At 66.7% G+C, this 18,265-nt stretch overlaps 1 protein-coding gene across 4 annotated transcripts in view; it reads right to left on the reverse strand.

The window, feature by feature from the left end:
• NCKAP5L (NCK associated protein 5 like) overlaps positions 1–18,265 on the reverse strand; it is a 28,136-nt gene that overhangs the window by 4,503 nt on the left and 5,368 nt on the right. For 2 of the 4 annotated variants that reach the window (XM_037883805.2, XM_043532662.1), the window contains 8 exons: positions 16,744–16,961; positions 8,004–8,074; positions 7,433–7,540; positions 6,763–6,831; positions 6,596–6,634; positions 5,348–5,467; positions 4,171–4,284; positions 189–2,860 (listed from right to left, as the gene is read on the reverse strand). In XM_037883805.2, the coding sequence (XP_037739733.1) occupies positions 189–2,860; positions 4,171–4,284; positions 5,348–5,467; positions 6,596–6,634; positions 6,763–6,831; positions 7,433–7,534 (3,116 nt within the window). In that variant the 5' untranslated portion in view covers positions 7,535–7,540; positions 8,004–8,074; positions 16,744–16,961. Of the gene's footprint in view, positions 1–188; positions 2,861–4,170; positions 4,285–5,347; positions 5,468–6,595; positions 6,635–6,762; positions 6,832–7,432; positions 7,541–8,003; positions 8,075–10,765; positions 10,911–16,452; positions 16,962–18,265 lie in introns of those variants that run through there. The other 2 variants (XM_043532663.1, XM_037883808.2) reach the window with 2 other exon arrangements.

An 18,265-nucleotide genomic window follows, 5' to 3' on the forward strand; every position in this document is an offset into this window, starting at 1 on the left:
AGGACCCAGGAACGACCCCCACTCTCCCCTGCTCTAACCACCGCACCCCCCCTCCCCTCCCAGAGCCGGGGACAGAACCCAGGAGTCCTGGCCCCCAGCCCGCTGCCTGGGCACACGAACTTCTGTTTCCACGCCTGCTGGCATCTCCCTCTCCCCCTGCCCCCACCTCGCAGAGCCCCCCCCAGTACCTGTTCAGCAGCTGTTGCATGAAGTTTTCGGCCGTCACCTCCTGGTACATGACCTGGAGCTCGTTCTGCGTCTGCTCCATGAGGATGCCGCAGGCGTGGGGCCGGCCCTTCTCCAGCGCCAGCCCGTTGATGTAGGCCTTCTCCGCCTCCAGCGCCTTGCGCAGGTCCTCCGCCTTCTCCATCAGCTTGGAGATGTTGAGGCTCTCCGCCTCCAGCTTGCCGGCCGCCACCTTCCTCTCGCCGCCCCCGCCCCACTGCTTCCGCTCCCCCTTGGCCGGGAGCCCCTCGGGCCGCCGGCTCAGGGCGGGCAGCTTGCTCCGGCGCAGCCCGAACCAGCTGGCGATGCCGCTGGAGTTCTTCGGCTTCCCCTCGCCCGCCAGCCCCTTGTCCTGGCCCTGCCGGCGCAGCACATTCTCCTCGATGCCCTTCATCACCTTCTCCTCGATGGCCGAGTGCAGCCCGGGGCCGACCGCGGGCAGAGCTTGGCCAGGCAGGGGCGGGGCCTTGGCACAGTCGGGGGGCTTGCGGCCCGCGCCAGGCGGCGGTGTGGGGGGCGGCTTGGGGCCACCGGGCTTTGGCTCTTCGGCAGGCAGGCGGGGAGCCCCAGCCTTGGCCGGTGCCTTGGTGGGCGATTTGGAGGGCAGCTTGGTGGGGCTCCCATGGGGGCTTTTGGTGCCCTTGGTGGGGGGCACCGGAGGGGCTTTGGGGGAGTTCCTGGGGCCCAGGGGGGTCCCCGCTGGGCACAGCGCCCCCGGCAGGCGGGCTTTGGCGGCGTAGTGCTTCGAGGAACAGGTCTCAGCCTCCAGCCGGGAGCCCACCGAGCCAGAGGAGTAGCACCGCCCGGCGGGCTCCCCGCCATGGCACTGCTCCTGGTGTTTGAGGCTGCCGCCCGTACCCAGCTGGGGCTGTGCCCTGGTCTCCAGCGCCTCCTCGCAGGGCCGGCCTGGTGCCCTGGCCTTCCCGGGGCAGCCGTTCTTCTCTGGGCCCGGCGCCTCCTTCCGCTCCCCGGCCTTGGCACCCTTCAGCTTCCCCAGTGCCGACAGACGCTCCTTAAAGGGCAGGTGTCCCAGCTCCGGCTGCTTCTTCCCAGTGCTGTTCCCAGGCCTCCTGGGCCCGGCGGCGCCCGCGGCATTCCTGCGGGCAGGCGGTGGGGACTCAGAGCCCTGCTCCCGGCCCTCCTTGGCAGGGACGTAGGGGCACAGCTCAGGCGGGCAGTGGGGGGCGTCTGGCCTGGCGCCTCGCAACGGGGTGGAGCGGGAGCCCTTGGGCCGCTCCAGCAGGGAGGCCAGGCCGCCCACCGACAGCTCCGAGACATTCTCGTAGTCATGGGCCTTCGGGGAGCCATGGCCGAAGGGCTCCGGGGAGTGCACGGCGGCCTCAGCCGTCCCGGGGGCCAGGTGCCTGCCAGCCTTGGGGGAGGCCTGACCGCTGGCCCCAGGGGGCAGGGGGCAGGGAGGCGCCGTGGGCCCCTCGGGGGAGGCCCTGCGGCTGAGCACGGGCGAGGGGCACGCCTCGTAGTTGTTGCTGCGGCAGGGGATCTTGGAGCTGCGGGTGAGCTGGGGGCTCAGGCGCAGAGGGTTGGGGCCCTGGGGCTTCTCCCCGGGTGTGGGCATCTTCAGGAACTTCAGCATCTTGGAGGGGGAGGGCAGGGGAAGTGCCCCACCGCCCGGCGACGGGGGCCCCGGCTGCAGCTTGGGCTTTCCCTGAGCCGAGATCTGGGCAAAGCCCTTGGCACTCTTCTCGGGGGGCTCATCTCCGGAGAGGCAGATGCTGATGTAGGCCTGGTGCCCCAGGGCCGGCTCCGGGAAGGGCCCCAGGTCCTGGCCGCCGGCGGCTGTGCCGACAGCTGGCTTGTCTACGCTGCCCTGGGCCAGGCCCGACGCCGGCTTCATGGGCTCGTACTTGCCCAAGACCGAGAGGCTGGTGAGCACGTCCCGGCTCAGGGCCTTGCCCAGCGCCCCTGGCTTGGGGCCCAGCGCCCCTGGCTTGGGGCCCAGCGCCCCTGGCTTGGGGTCCAGCGCCCCTGGGGACCCCTCCAGCTGGTAGGCAGCGGCTGGCTCCCCGTTGAGCGGGCAGCCCCCGGTCAGGAAGTGCTGAAGGTAGCACTCCGTCTCCTCCAGCAGCAGGCCTAGGTCCAGCTTCGTTTCGGCCAGGGTGCTCAGCGGGGCCTCACCCGGGGGCCCCTTCTCCACGGGGCCCAGCTCCCCCAGCTCGTCGGAGGAGGAGGAGGAGCTGCCCTCGCTCTTCTGCCGGCAGCACAGCGGGGGGAGCAGCTGGGGGCGCCCCCCCTCGGCCTCCAGGCCCCCCCCCTCCTCGCTCTTCCACTTCAGCGCCTCCTCCAGGCCATGCTGAGCTCGCAGCAGGCAGGACGGCCACAGCTCGTGGGTGGTGGCCAGGGGCTCGGCCGGGGGGCCTTCCCCATTCACCGGTGACTCCGGCTGGCTCCGGCTGTCTGCTGGGACCGGCTGGAATTTGTGGGAGCCGGGCTCGGGAGGGGAGTGGCTGGGGTCCCTCCAGGGAGCCAGCTGGCAGGGCGGGGGGCACAGCAGGGGGTCCGTCTCCTCCAGCTTCCGCAGCACCTCCAGGATCTGGGCTTTCTTCTTGAAGAACGGAGACAGCGCCTCCATGGACTGGAAGCCGGGGCTGCCTGTCCGCAGCCCTCCGTACCCCACCTGAGGAGAGGGACCGGAGAGGCCGTGAGATGCCCAGAGCCTAGCTCCCAGCTAGGCCAACGACCCCCCGATAATCCAGACCCCCAGCCCGAGCACGTGGCACCGTGGCCGTTCGCTGCTTCCCGGGGCAAACAGGGGCAGGCCCAGGCCTAGAACATGGGGTTCTGGGGCCCCCCTGGGTCCCAAGGCTCAGCCAGACGGTGGGGACAGGGAGGCTAGTGGGAGCCCAGGTTGTTGGGGGTGGGGAGCCCCTTTGATCAGGGGGCCAGCCAGGGAGGGAGCTTGATCCTCACAGGGGTGACCCACATACGCCAGCCCCCCTTCCCCACTTGGCAGGGGGCAGCCTGGGCACTGCTGGGATAGGAGCATGGCAGGTTCCGTGGCAATGCTGCCGGGAGAGGGGGCGATATGCCCTGCTCCGTCCCCTGTTAATGGGACCACCCCTCCCCACATCCTCAGCAGCCCCCGCTCCGAGACCCTTCCCCGAGGGAATCAGAGCTGCTCTGTCAGACCCGATGCAGTGGGGGCGCCCAGCCCCGGTTCTGCTCCCAGGGCAGGGGGGGCAGCAGGGGAGAGCCTGCACCTGTGGCGGGGGGGCTGGGCACTGGGGACCCAAAGGCAGATCCGGAGGAGCTGCCACGGAGCATCCCAAAGCGCTGCCCTGGGAAGCCGACGTCTCTGCACCTTCCCGGGGCCATGGGTGGGCAGGAGACCCCCCGCCATTTCTGCTAATGCCAGGGCACAAGGGGCCTGACTGAGCTGCCAGAAGCTGGGCTTGAGCAGCCCCCAATCCGACGGGCCCCCCACAGCCTGGCCCCAGCTCAGCAGCCCAGCCAGGATCACCTCCTCCCTCAGTGCACAGGTGAGGAAATGGAGGCCGAGGGGGGCGTGACCCGCCTGAGATCCCCAGCGTTATCTGTGGCAAAGTCTGGCACAGGAGTCCTGGCTCCGAGGGCCCTGCTGGGCTTGGGCCCAGCTCCTCGGAAACAAAAGGGGGGGGGGCTCGGCTGCTCCTGCAGGGGGCTCTAGGTCTGGGGCAGCCACATGCCTGCAAGGGCCCCACTCGCCCTGCCCAGGCAGTGCCCGTCCTGGCACTACCCCAAGCTCGTGGCTGGAGCCCGTTCCCCTGGCAGCCCTCCCTGCAGCTCCCCACTGATCTCAGTGTCCTGCAACGGAACCCACGTCCCTGCCCGGGGGGCTCGGGCCCGGCGAGGACAGCAGCTGCCCCCCAGTGCCCCTCTCCCTGGTCTATGGGCCGAGAGCAGCCGGGAGCTTGGCTGGACGGGGAGCCAAGGGGGCGCGGGACATACCTCCCTCGGCAGGGCGCAGCGTCCCAGGGGCAGCGAGGGGGCCAGCTTCTCCACCGAGCCCAACTGGAGACTGGCCGGGGGGCTGCACAGCGCAGGCACCGGGTGCAGGGCCAGCTGGGAACGAAAGCAAGGCAGTGAGGGGCGGAGACGCCGCAGGGGAAGGAGAAGGGCAGGGAGTCGGGGACCCCAGACATAAGGGGTGGGGTACGAGGCTGGACTGGGGGGGGGAACTGAGGCTGGACCAGGTGGCGGGTGGGGGGCTGAGGCTGGACTGGGTGGCGGGGAGGGAGGGGGGCGGACGAGGCTGGACCGGGGCGGGGAGGCGAGGGGGCTGAGGCTGGACCGGGTGGTGGTGTAGGGAGGGGGGCGGATGAGGCTGGACCAGGTGGTGGGGGGGAGGCGAGGGGGCGGACAAGGCTGGACTGGGTGGCAGGGGGAGGTGGGGCGAGACTGGACCAGTCAGCAGGGAGGGGGTCGGATGAGGCTGGACCGGGTGGCAGGGAAGGATGGGGGTGGACGAGGCTGGACCAGGTGGCGGGGAAGGATGGGGGCGAGACTGGACCAGTTGGCGGTGAGGGATGGGTGTGGATGAGACTGGATTGGGTGGCAGGGAGGGAGGGGGTTGAATGAGGCTGGACCAGGTGGCGGGGAAGGATGGGGGCGAGACTGGACCAGTTGGCAGGGAGGGATGGGGGTGGACGAGGCTGGACCGGGTGGCAGGGAAGGATGGGGGCGAGACTGGACCAGTTGGCGGGGAGGGATGGGGGTGGATGAGGCTGGACTGGGTGGCGGGGGGAGGTGGGGCGAGACTGGACTGGGGGGCAGGGAAGGAGGGGGACGAGGCTGGACCAGTTGGCAGGGAGGGATGGGGGTGGACAAGGCTGGACTGGGTGGCGGGGGGAGGTGGGGCGAGACTGGACCAGTTGGCGGGGAGGGAGGGGGTTGGATGAGGCTGGACCGGGTGGCGGGGAAGGATGGGGGTGGACGAGGCTGGACCGGGTGGCAGGGAAGGATGGGGGCGAGACTGGACCAGTTGGCAGGGAGGGATGGGGGTGGACAAGGCTGGACCGGGTGGCGGGGGGAGGTGGGGCGAGACTGGACCAGTTGGCGGGGAGGGATGGGGGTGGACGAGGCTGGACCGGGTGGTGGGAGGGGGTTGGGGGGGCTGAGGCTGGACCTGGGGCAGCGAGCCGGTCGTCAGCTGCAGCTTTTGCTGGAAGAGGTCGCTCAGGGTCTGGTTCTGCCGCTCCAGGTCAAAGACCCTCTTCTTCAGCTTGAGGCACTCCTGGCGCAGGTCCTGCCGGCCCCGGGGCAAAGCAGAGCGTCTGTGCCAGCGCCCCCAGGGGGTGGGGCTCGGGCCTGCACTCAGAGCCAGGCGCTGGGCTCCCCTCCCCACTCGGTGCAGCCCCCACCCACACCCCCAGAGCCGCCCTCTAGCCCTCTCCCTCTGCCCACGTGACCCTGCGATGCTGGCCCTGGGTCCCAGCCCCGCCACGGTAAAGGGCCTGGGCTCACAACCCACCCCAGGGCTCGGCCACGTGCCAGGCGGGGCTGGCTCAAGGATCCCAGGGCATGCCGGTGGCTCCCAAGTCACCAGTCCCCACCCGCGGCCCCGTGTCACCCACACGCCACAGAGTGGGCAACGGCGGGGAGGCCTCCAGCGCCAACTAGGCTGCAGCCCCGCGCTTGAAGTGTGGACTCTGGGCTTCCAGTCCCAGCTCTGGAGGGGAGTGCGGGGGTCAGGACTCCGGGCTTCCAGTCCCAGCTCTGGAGGGGAGTGCGGGGGGGGGGGGGGGGGCAGGACTCCAGGCTTTCAGTCCCAGCTCTGGAGGGGAGTGCCGGGGGGGGCGGGGGCAGGACTCCGGACTTCTATTCCCAGCTCTGGAGGGGAGTGCCGGGGGGGGCGGGGGCAGGACTCCGGGGTTCTATTCCCAGCTCTGGAGGGGAGTGCGGGGTGGGGGGGGTGTCAGGACTCCGGGGTTCTATTCCCAGCTCTGGAGGGGAGTGCCGGGGGGGGCGGGGGCAGGACTCCGGAGTTCTATTCCCAGCTCTGGAGCGGAGTGCGGGGGTGCGGGGGTCAGGACTCCGGGGTTCTATTCCCAGCTCTGGAGGGGAGTGCGGGGGTCAGAACTCCGGGGTTCTATTCCCAGCTCTGGAGGGGAGTGCTGTGCTGTGCAGTGGTTGGGTTGGGGGGGGAGGGTCAGGACTCCTGGGTTCTGTCCTCGCCGCTCTTCATCGTGCTAGGGAAGCGTCAGCCTGTACAACACACAAGGCCGCGCAGCGGGCAGAGCGCTGGGCCCCTGGACAAGGGCACCACACCCATCGCCCACCCCTTCTCAGGTCCCACCCTGGGGGGGAGAAGGTTGGCTGTGCTGCCCCGGGGGGGCTCTGATCCCCAGGCAGGGGGGCCCCAGTACTCACTCACCTTCTGGTTGAGCAGAGCCTGCACCACGTGGTTGGCAACCTGGAAAGCAAAGCAGTCAAATGACGGGGGGGGAGGGCAGGAGCAGCAAATGATTCCCCCCACCCCCGGACACTGCCCCGGGTCCCCAGAGCAGCCCAGCGCGGGGGGCTCCAGGGCAGGCAAGTTACCTCGTCCAGGCAGCGCTCGTAGGTCTCCCTCTGGTTCTCGTTGGCCTGAGCCAGGGCCGAGTTCTCCGCCTGGCGCAGACAAGGAAAGAGCAGCAGGTCAGGGGCCCAGCTCCTCCGCCCACCCGAAACTCCACGTGGGGGAAACTCCGCCCCAGAGCTGGGCGCCAGGACTCCTGGGTTCTGTGCCCTGCTCTGGGCGGGGAGTGCGGTCTGGTGGGTTAGAGCAGGGGGGGCTGGGAGCCAGGACTCCTTTCCTCTGCCACCGATTCACTGTATGACGTTGGGCAAGTCCCTGGCCCCTCTCTGCCCCAGCTCACCCTGCTGTGGGGCTCTGGGAGCGCCTAGGAAGCTGCCTTGGACCGCGGCTGCGAGTGGAAGGGGGGCGCTGTCCTTGGAACAAACCCCTGAGCAACACGGGTTCAGAGGCTGCAGGAGGGAGCCCCTGACTGTTCCCGTTTGCTGCCCCCCTGGTGGCCACACGGCTCGCACTGACCCAGCCTTCACAGCCAGGGCGCCCCTCCCCAGTGCTGGGGAGCAGGGCGCTGCTGGGGTGGGCGTCCCCGGACGCCATGCAGGGCTCCTGGGGGGGCAGCGACCCTCCCCCCGGCCCCAGGCGTCTACCCAGGGATCACGCCTGGCCCCAGAGACACAGCCAGGTGGGGCTCCGCACCTCCAGCTCCCGCAGTCTCTGCAGCAGCTCCTGGCTCGTTCCCGGCTCGCTGCCGCCCTCTTCTGGCTTCATGTCTCCCCGGCCGGCCACAGCTTCCGACATCGAGCCCTGCACCACAAAGCGGGAGGCCAGTGAGTGTCGGGCCAGGCACCCCCCAGGGGTGTGGCCCCTTCAGGGGAACTGCAACTGCAGGGCAGCCCCCTCACTGCCGGCTCCTCCTCTCAGCACCCAGGATGGGCCTGCTCAGTGCAGCCTCCCCCAGGCACCTGCACCAAGCTCGCCTCTGGGACCAACCCCAGGCGACTCCCCTGAACAGCATCTGGCCCAGGCCAGAAGGGAGTCTGGGCTGCGGGAGGGCAGGAGCCTGGAGGATTCTCTCCAGAACACGGGGGCTCCTGCAAAGGATGATAAACGAATGCACAGGCGGGCAAAGGAGGGTGCATACACACACACGTGCAAAGGAGGGAGTGCACAGGTGTGCACGTACAAAGGAGTGTACGTACACATGCATCTGCAAAGGAGGGTGTGTACACACGTGTGCAAAGGAGGGGGGAGTTCTCTCTCTTCTTACCTCGTTCCAGGGGCCCGACCCCAGACCCAGCAGCACCTTCCAGCCTTCCCTTGTCACCTCTGCCCGCTCGCCTGCAAGGGGATAAAACCCAGCAATGAGACTGGTCCCCCAGCTCTGCCTCTCCAGAACCCCACACCGAGACGGGCGACGGGGCCGGACCAAAGAGCCTGGAACTCGGGGAAGGGCAGCTGTGGGGAAACCCCCCCCAGCTCCCCAAATCCCAAGGTGGGAGAGAACACCCGCCCTGGGCAGGCTGCAAGGGAAGAGACTCTGACAAAGTAACGTCCTTGCAGATCCAACTGGACCTTGAAGGGCCTCTGGAGCCAGGACCCATTAGCCGATGCCCTCTCCACCCCAGGGCGGGCTGCTGCTCAGCACCCTTGACCAAGAGGCTCCCGTAGCCTCCTGCAGCTAGGATCCACCTATCCCCTCCCCACGGGAAATGTATCTGGGCGGCCTGGAAACGAGGCCAGCTCCCCCCCCCCCAGTTCCTGAGCTGGACAGAACCCCAGGAAACGATCACTCAGGGGAAAGTGAGGTGCTGGGGGAGACCCCACCACTGGGGGGAAGCACTTGCACCTTTACCCCGATCAAACGGCCTTTCCCCCTGGCCGGCCTGAGAACAGCCCCCTGACCAAGGGACCAGACCCACCGTCCGCATCCTCCTCCAGCCCCAGGACCTGACACCGCACAGAGCCAGGCCCCCAAATGCCCCTCCAAGAGCAGGCAGCAGAAGGCACCTGAGTAGCGTTTACCCTTCCCCCTGCCGCCCAACCCCGTCCTCTGCACCCTGCCAGGGGCAGCGCCTCCCCGAGCCACTTTAAGGGTCCTTGCCCACACAGAGCTGGGAGCAAACCCTCCTCAGAGAGCCTTCCGTGCTAGCCACAGAGGCAGGGCGATCTAGCCATGGGGGGAACAGGAGCCAGGACACCTGGGTTCCATTCCCAACACTGCCAGACACTCCTGTGTAAGTCGAGTCACTGTGCCTCAGTTTCCCCATGTGTACAGTGTGTCTAATAACAGCTGCCTGCCTCCCACTGCAGCCTCGTTCCCAGGAGGTTGCGAGGCCTGGTTCAGGGACTGGAGGATCTCAAAGGAAAGGCTCCAGAGCAGGGCTAGCTCTTGGAGGGACAGGTCCTGCTTGTCTTGCAGAGCCCCTCTCTGTTCCCCTGCCCCACCCTCTCCTAAAGGCCCCTGGAGTTGCCCCAGTTTCATCGGCTGACCCATCTCGCACACACACGGCCCGTCACCGCTCTCCAGGCTCCGAGGACAGGCCTGTGCTAAGAGCTGCACGGTCGCATCTCGGCTTCGGTGCCAGTTCGCCCAGCGGGCTCTGGGCCCAGCCCAGTTAGAGCCTCCCCGGGACAAGGGCTGCCTGGGGCTGCCTCCCCCATCCCGGAGCGGGCAGGGAAGTGGCCAGGTGGCACCGATGGCTCGAGGTGAGAGCAAAGCAGCAGGGGCTTGGAATGGGAATTCAATCTTGCTACGAATCCAGCCCCCACCATGGAGGGGCCCAGCCACAGAACCAGGGCCAGGGGGCCCCGTGCGAGGGGCCCCCGTACAAGGCAGAATCGTTGGCTTCAAGCATCAGCAAAGATGTTCCCCTGGGGGGTAACATCCCCCCCACATCTAGACACAGCCATAATGTCCCTTCCACCCAGACCCCCAGCCCACCCACGGCATGGCGCCCCTCCTCCCAGGGACCCTAGCAGACCCCCCAAAACCAGCTGCCCCCAACCCCGTCACCCCCACAGCCGGCCTCGGCAGGGCACATGTCAACACGAGGTTCCCCCCCCACGGAGCTTACAACAGTGGGCGCCAAAAGCCAGACATCCCCAAACCTCACCCCAACGCACCCCCCCAGCAGCCCCCCATCTTCCCCAAACCTCACCCTGATACACATACCCCGGCAGCCCCTCAGGCACCCCAACTCCCCCAAACCTCACCCCGACACACACACCCCGGCAGCCTCCCCATCTCCCCAAAACCTCTCCCAACACACACACCCCGGGAGCCCCCCCATCTCCCTCAAACCTCCCCCAACACCTGAAACTTACCCCGACCACACACCCCCGCAGCAGCTCCCCATCTTCCCCAAACCTCACCCTGATACACGTACCCCGGCAGCCCCCCACACACCCCAACTCCCCCAAACCTCACCCCGACACACACACCCCGGCAGCCTCCCCATCTCCCCAAAACCTCCCCCAACACACACACCCCGGGAGCCCCCCCATCTCCCTCAAACCTCCCCCAACACCTGAAACTTACCCCGACCACACACCCCCGCAGCAGCTCCCCATCTTCCCCAAACCTCACCCTGATACACGTACCCCGGCAGCCCCCCACACACCCCAACTCCCCCAAACCTCACCCCGACACACACACCCCGGCAGCCTCCCCATCTCCCCAAAACCTTCCCCAACACACACGCCGCGGGAGCCCCCCCATCTCCCTCAAACCTCCCCCAACACCTGAAACTTACCCCGACCACACACCCCCCAGCAGCCCCCCCATCTCCCCCAAACCTCACCCCAACCCAGAGACCCCGACAGTCCCCCCAGACACCCCATTTCCCCCAAACCACACCCCGGCAGGCCCCCCCATCGTCCCTAAACCTCCCCGCGACACACACACCCCGGCACCCCCCCCTCCCCCCGACACACACACACACACACACCCCGGCACCCCCCCACCCCCCGACACACACACACCCCGGCACCCCCACCCTCGGTCCCCCGGCCCCGCCGCCCCCCACGCACCCAGGCCGGGCCGGGCTGTGGGGCGGCCCCCGGCGGCCGCTGCTCCGTGCGGGGCCCCGCAGCGCGGCGGGGCCGGCTCCCCAGCATCCTCCCCCGGCCGCGGCCCCGGCTGCTCCCGCTGCGGCGGCTCCCGGGCCGGCCCCGCTATTGTTGGGGAAGAGGCGGCTCCAGCCTCGGCTGCTCCCCCGGGCCTGCGGCTCCGCCTTCCCCGCCGCTACCGGGGAGGAGCCCGGCCCCCGCCCGCCCCGAGCCTGGGGAGGGGACCCCCAAACTGGGACCCCCGAGCCTGGGGGGGAAGGAGACCCCCAAACTGGGGCCCCCGAGCCTGGGGGGAAGGGGAACCCCCAAACTGGGGCCCTCGAGCATGGGGGGAACGGAAACCCCCAAACTGGAACGCCCCCCACGAGCATGGGGAAAGGGGACCCCTCCAAACTAGGACCAGGGGAGGGGGGGGAAGAGCCTCCCAAACAAGCTCCCCCAGCCCAGCACCCCACTCACACCTGCCCCCAACCAACTCCTCACATCAGGGGGGAAGGGGGACCCCCACAAACCAGGACCTGCCTCCAGCACATGGGGGAGGGGACCCTCACAAACTGCCCCCACCGCCCAACCCCCACCGATCATGGCAGGGAGGGACGTCCCCAAGGGCCCCCTCTTGGATCACCAGTGAAAGGGGGACCCTCACAAACTGCCCCCACCGCCCAACCCCCACCGATCATGGCAGGGAGGGACGTCCCCAAGGGCCCCCTCTTGGATCACCAGTGAAAGGGGGACCCTCACAAACTGCCCCCACCGCCCAACCCCCACCGATCATGGCAGGGAGGGACGTCCCCAAGGGCCCCCTCTTGGATCATCAGTGAAAGGGGGACCCTCACAAACTGCCCCCTAGGGCCAAGCGCTCTCAGATGGGGAGGCAGAGGACAGGAGCTGCCCCCCTGGCCGGAGCACACTCCGGAGCCTTCCCCCCATCTCCCCAGGGGCTGTGCGGGCCCAAAGGAGGCCGATACTTCCCACCAGGTCGAGTGATTGCAGGTGCCCAGCTCGTGACCCCTCAGAGGGGCCTGATGTCCTGCCAGGGCTGAGGCCCCCCCAGGCCCCTGCACGGGGGCTGGGCCGGGCCAGCAGAGCCCCCAGGCCCAGCACGAGCTGAAGCCGATGGGACAATGGAAACCTGCCAGGCCCCGGCGTGCCGCGAGGAGCCGGAGAGCAGCTCTGTGCGGTGCCACCACGGGGCTGCGGGAGGAGGGAGTCCGGGGCAGCGCTGTGGCAGGGCCCCGGCTGGAGGAAAGAGTGAAGCCCTGGAGCAGATCTCTGCACCAGACCAACACGGTCCCCCACAGCTTCCTCAGCGGGTGGCGTGCCCTGCCTCGCTGGCTGAAGCGCCCTGGCCGTGCCCAGCGTGGGGACAAAGAGCCCCGCGGCGAGGCCTGATGCCCAGCCCGGGTTTTACGGGACAGTCCCACGCGCCCAGGCCTTTTCAGCACTGAGCTGGTGTCCGGGGCACGGGGAGGAAGAGCAGCCCCTGTGTGGGCGTGGGATAGTGGCCACAGGGCAGCGCAGCTGCCCCCTCAGGGCGCCAGCCCGTGGCTGGGACGCTCTCAGCTTGGCCTGGCCAAATGTCTTGTGCGGCTCCAGAGACAAGACTGCAGCAGAATCTCCGCCCTGGCATCGCGCCCCGGGCCCTGACAGGTGCCAGCTGCGTGTGGGTCTGGGACTCCCGCAGCTCCGGCCTGCCCCGGAGCTGAGCGCAGGACACCATGTCCTGGGGCAGGGGATTTGGATTCGGTTAATCCGGCTGGTTTTGCGGTAGGACAGGTTTGCGTGACTGCACGTCACAGGAGATGGTCCAGGTGCCCCACTCCCCTCTTCTGCCTCAGGGCAGAGCTTGGATGTGGGTCCTGACGCGTCAGGCCACTGCCCTGCCACTAGTCAGCCCCGTGCCCGTGCAGCAGGACTGGTAGCATCTCGCAGTGCCCAACTGACTGACCCTCCGAGCCAGCCGCATGACATCGGCTTCAGAAGTTCGAGAGCTGGGCACACCTGCCGGGACTCGGGGCTTCAGCCCCACTCCTATTGAAGCACCTCCCACGGGGCTGAAACCCTGAGACCCCCCTCCACACAGGGCAGAAGCCCCTAGCCCCACCACCCTGCCGCAGGGCAGAAACCTGGAGCTCCCCCGCCCATCCGGTGGGTGGAGAATGAGGGGGGCTCTGCGAGCCGCACGTTAACTGTCAGAGCCCCGTGCAGCTCGCCAGCCACGGTTTGGCCGCCCCTGCCACAGTGCCGAGCGCCAGGCGGGTCTGTTGCGCTGGGCATGCCACAGCCACAGGGAGAGTGACGGGCCCTGCACCCAGGAGTTTACACTCTCAGGCCTGTCTGCATTAAGGACATTGGCACTGGGGCAGCTGCAGTGCCGTGAACTAGGGGCGTGCACAGCCCTTGGCCAATGGTAGTGGTTCCGGTAACTCACGGAGCAGCATGCCTCACGTGCCCCCCGTCCACAGGAGAGGCGGGTCTGTTACAGCCCTGCCCATAGACACGGGCTCCTTAGCTTACACACAGAGACTGACGCATGTTGCTGGAGATGTCCCATGTCAGCCATCACAGCGCGTCTCACTCCCTGGCCAGCCAGCAGCAGATGGCAGCTTCCAGGCCTGAGTCTGACGGAGACCAAGGCGGCAGCTTTACAGCCTTTGCCTGGGAGCTTTGCCCGGGTGGGAGGGCATCGCGGTGCTGGTCAGAAGGAACCAAGGCAGGAGTACGGATGGGAAAGGCTCGGTCACGCCGCTGAAGGGCAAGGTGAGAAGCGTCCCAGCGCCAGGCCCGGGAGCAGCCTCCCTGGAGACGGAAGCGAGGACAGAATCTGACTCAGACCCCAGATTTCAGGACGACTCGCAGTGTTAGATGTGGACACCAGAAACCCTTCAGCGTCTTCTCCCGTGCCCACCCCAGCCCCGGCCTGCGCGGCTCGGAACCAGACAGGAACGAAAGACACCGGCTTCGACTTACCAGCCTAGTCCCTTGTCTCTTGGAACAGGAAACCTGCGCACCTGGGCTGACATGTCTGCGTGTGCCCATGCCGAGCTAGGGGACAGCTCACCGAGGGACGGGCGGGAGCGGCACATTGAACCCTGGATTGAACATTTCTTCGCAAGGAGGTTCAAGGAAAGCCGAGAAGGGATCATTTCTACAGCCGGTAACTTCCCCCCAAAGCGCAGGAGTGAAATGGACTCCAAGGCCGAGCGAAACGGGCTCCATGCTCCAGGCTGGGCGAAATGCGGAGCGTGAATAGAGCGCACAGATGGGGACAAGAAATCTGGATTTCCCCCTTCCCTGGTTGTGCTCTAGGCTCAGTGTCGTTAGAAAAAAAGGGAAACGACGTGGTTTGTTCTCAGCAGAGGTGTCCCTTTAACAGAGCAGTCTCCAGGGGTCCCATGCAAACAGCCACGGTCCAGTTTGCAGTGCGATTCGGTCACTCCGGGCACTGATGTGAATGGCTGGGCAGGGTGCAGGAGACCCAGGCCCCTCCCGGGCCGTGGCCCCTTGCTCAGGTACCTGCAGTCAGTGCAGAGCCATGAGAACGCTCTAGCCGGGGTTTATTGTAAGGTCTGCGTCACCGCTTTAATTTGAGGATATTCCTACCCCCCGCGGCAGGCCAGACTCCCGCACGGGGAAGAGAAAGAGCCAGGCTCCTGGTGAGCGAGGGCCTGATTCGGGGTCCCCGCAGCACCCCCAGCTCTCCCATACCCAGAAAGTGGCTCCAGCGAGCGGCTGGGGGGTGCCTCTTGGCCAGCCTCGGCCAGTCACATGGGACGGGGAGAGTGAGCCACAGAAGGAGTCGGTGGCTTATTGGACCCAGGCCAGCTCACGGTTTTGTGTACAATTACAGCCTTTTCTCCTCTGCAGCGCGCTCACCCCATGATCTCACAGACGTCACACACCTCCCCGAGCCCCCCAGAGAAGTGGGGAAACCGAGGCACCGAGCAGCACCGTGAGGTACAGCACTGGGGCTGTTGCAGCAGGGGCCTGACCTGCACCGGGGGCAGGAGGGTGTCGCACCAACCCCCGCAGCCCCTGGCTGCCTCCCCTCCGTCCCTGTCCCGGCACCAGCACACAGACACATCCAACAACAGCTGCCACGCTAGAAGGGGTGAGAGTTCCCTGCTAGCACCTCCTGCCCCAGCTCCCTCTGCCCACAGCTCCCTTGCCAGCCTTTGGCTCCGAGCCCCTGGATCCTGGAAGGGGTAGGATGGCCCCTCCCTTGGGGCTAACCACTGGGAAGGCCTCGCGCCCCTGCCGCGCTCTGGGGATTCCTGCCGGCTGCCAACGCCTGCTTGGCCTGTGACCCGCAGCTGCCTCCTCCACCCATCAGGTGGCCCACAGGATGTGGTGGACACTGTGACGAAGTGGGACTGTTCTTGATGTTTCCTCTGAATACTGTAGGGGTGCCTCAGTTTCCCCTAGACATTTCCTAAGTCTCTAGGTGGTGGGATAAGGAAGGGGGGGTAATTGTTGCAGAGCAAAGGGCCAGGGTACATAAATGGCAAAGCTCTGTTTCCTGGCAACTGATGGCCTGGGCCTTCCCCCCTGCAAGGTGAGAGCTAAAGGGTTGGAGAACAAAGGGATCCGGTGACCTCCTGGCCCGGGAAAGGGACAAAGCCCAGAGGAGGAGGGGCTGGAGGGGGAGGGAGTTTGGGGCTGGCTGGGGACGTGGAGTGAAGTGCAGACGTGGTTGTCTGGCTCACTGGCCCCCAAAATGGACCCGGCTGAGGGGTCCTGTTCTCTGCACCTACAAGCTCTGTGTTAGACCATGTTCCTGTCGTCTAATAAACCTTCTGTTTTACTGGCTGGCTGAGAGTCCTGTCTGACTGCAGAGTTGGGGGGTAGGACCCTCTGGCTTCCCCAGGACCCCGCCTGGGCAGACTCGCTGTGGGAAGCGCACGGAGGGGCAGAGGATGCTGAAGGCTCTGAGGTCAGACCCAAGAAGGTGGAAGCCGGGTGAGCTGTGTGTCCTGCAGACAGGCTGCTCCCAGAGAGGAGACTTCCCCAGAGTCCTGCCTGGCTTCGTAGGGAGCAGCTCCAGAGCATCGCCTGGGGACGCCGTGACAGACACCAGCCATGGATGTGCTCCGGCCACGAGCAGGGAGGCCTGGCAAATCCCCAGGGACTGATAACAGGCTGATCTATCAGCAGCAGGCCTGAGGAAGAGGAGGCCGCACAGAGACAAGAGGAAATGCAGCCCAAGAGCCAAGATTCCCATCGCAGCTCAAAGGAGATCGGCCCCCCCAGTGCATCTGACCCCCCCACCAATCGCCATGCCACTTCATTTCTGTCTAGACTGGGGGTGATAATTCCAGGGCTCAGTGCGGTGAAGTGACTTGTCCCTTATTAAGTCAGCAGAACCCAGGCGCCCTGTCCTGTCCCTGAGGCCCCCCGCCTTCATCCTATGGCAATAGCCAGAATCCCAAAGTACGGCCACACCCAGGGTGCGAGCGGAGGGGAGACCGGGTCTGCTCCAACACGTCCCATTATACAAGACGTTTTCACAGGGACAGAGGTTTTACAAACAGGAATTTGGTCTGTCTACAGGCCATGCACGGCTCACACAGTGATGTTACATTTCTCACACATTCACACGATGGCTTCTCATGCACACTCACTGGGATTTTCATCCCCATCACACTCACCCTCAGGCAGAGTTGTGACCCAGGACACGTGCGCTCCTCCTCACGCTGGCCACCCGCAACTTGCCTTGGAGAAAGGGGGACTGCAGAGGCTCAGCACCCCCCGGGGATCAGGCTTGGGTACAGAAACGATGCAGGGATTGTGTCACCCACCAGTGAAATGCAGCCACCTCTGGGCCAGAACACAGCAGCCATTTACCAGGACAGGAAATGAAGAAGAATCATGCAGCTGATTGTGAAGCAAACTGCACTGCCCAAGAGGGAATCTGAGCAAGAAACAGTGACTCCTCTTACCAGTCCAAGAGTGCCACAGGACCGTCACCGGCGCTGAGCACCCAGGACCTCGACCGGACGCCTCCCTGGAGCGCGGAAGCTGCAGAACGCTGGTGTCCAACGAGGCTCCACGCAGAGGAAGTGCCCTGGGCAGGAGTGGATGTTGCCCTGCCCGCCCCGGATGTGCCGAGGGCAGGACAGTTCTGGGGGAGGTTTCTCTGCTCTACACCTCACCGCGTCTGGAAGGGGACAAGGAGTGCAGAGATCAAACTGCTGGAGGCTGCACCAGGATGGGAGATGAACCAAAAGCAAACCCTGCCGCCCCCTTCCCCGAGCGGAGCCAGGACCAGACACAAGAAGAGCAGCAAAAATAGCCCAGGAGTCGTGGCCGGGGAAGTTGAGGGTTATTTATAGCTGGCTCGCTGCAGCGCGGACACACGGCCAAGCTGGGGACAGTGCAGGCGGGAGCTGCCTGCTCCACGAAATACCCCTCCACCCCCCGGGGCTCAATCCCAACATGGGGGGAGCTCTCCCAATGCTGTGCCCCTCACCAGGACACACCGTCCCGGAGGGCAGGGGGAGCACACCCGGAAAGGGGGGGCCTGGGCCTTCCTTCACCCCAGGAGGGCAGGGGGTTGGGGAGCGACCCAGTGGCCAACGCGGCAGGTGGGTGCTCCAGAGGGAGCCTCAGGCTCGGCTGGGGCTGGACCTGGTACAGGTCTCCACAGAGCGGGTCTGAGGAGAGGGATCCAGGGACCCCTCCCAGAGGGGTTTTGTTCTGCCACAAGGGCAGAACTGGGCCACGCTCCCCCTGCCCCGCAGCCCCCTCCTGGCTGCCCAGAAGTGCCCAGGGGAAGGGGCGCTTTGCCATTACAGACCCTTACCCAGCTCTCCCCACTCTCTACCCTGGTGCTTTTAGCTGCCCTGTTTCCTTGGACGTCCAGTGCTGAGATCACGCTGGGCACTGGGAGCCAGGACTCCTGGGTTCTATTCCGGACCCTGTCACTGATTCCCTGTGTGACCGTGGCCATGTCACGCTCCCACACTGCGCCTCGGTTTCCCTGTCTATATAACTGGTGCGACACCCCAGCCCCCCAGCACAAGTCACTCCTACACGCTGCTGGGGAGGAGAGCAGCCCAGAGGGACCCAGGCTGGCAGGGCCCACTGGGAGGTGTATGGCAGGGGCAGGGCCCCTGGGGTTGGACGATGCAGCTGCCCGCATCTTAAATAGAGAGATGCAGCCTGCAGAGACTACCCTTCCCAGCATGCAGTGCACTGAGTGACCAATCCTGCGTGTGTTGCGTGTGAGCGGGTCAGGACAGACCCCCGTATCTGGGACCTGCCAGGCATGGCCCTGGGGCCCCTCAGAGAGCCTGACTGCGCTCCCAGGCCCTGCTCCGCTCCGGGTTACGTGGGTGGAACTCCACAGAGCTCAGTGACATCCCTGCTGGAGCCCAGCGCCCCTGGCCACCCGGGGGTGGGGGTCCCGGAGCAAGAGGGGACGGTGCCTGGCTTGAGCTCCCTGATCCCTCCAGCCCCCTC

This window comes from Chelonia mydas, chromosome 20, assembly GCF_015237465.2.
Source record: "Chelonia mydas isolate rCheMyd1 chromosome 20, rCheMyd1.pri.v2, whole genome shotgun sequence".
NCBI classification, from domain to species: domain Eukaryota; kingdom Metazoa; phylum Chordata; order Testudines; family Cheloniidae; genus Chelonia; species Chelonia mydas.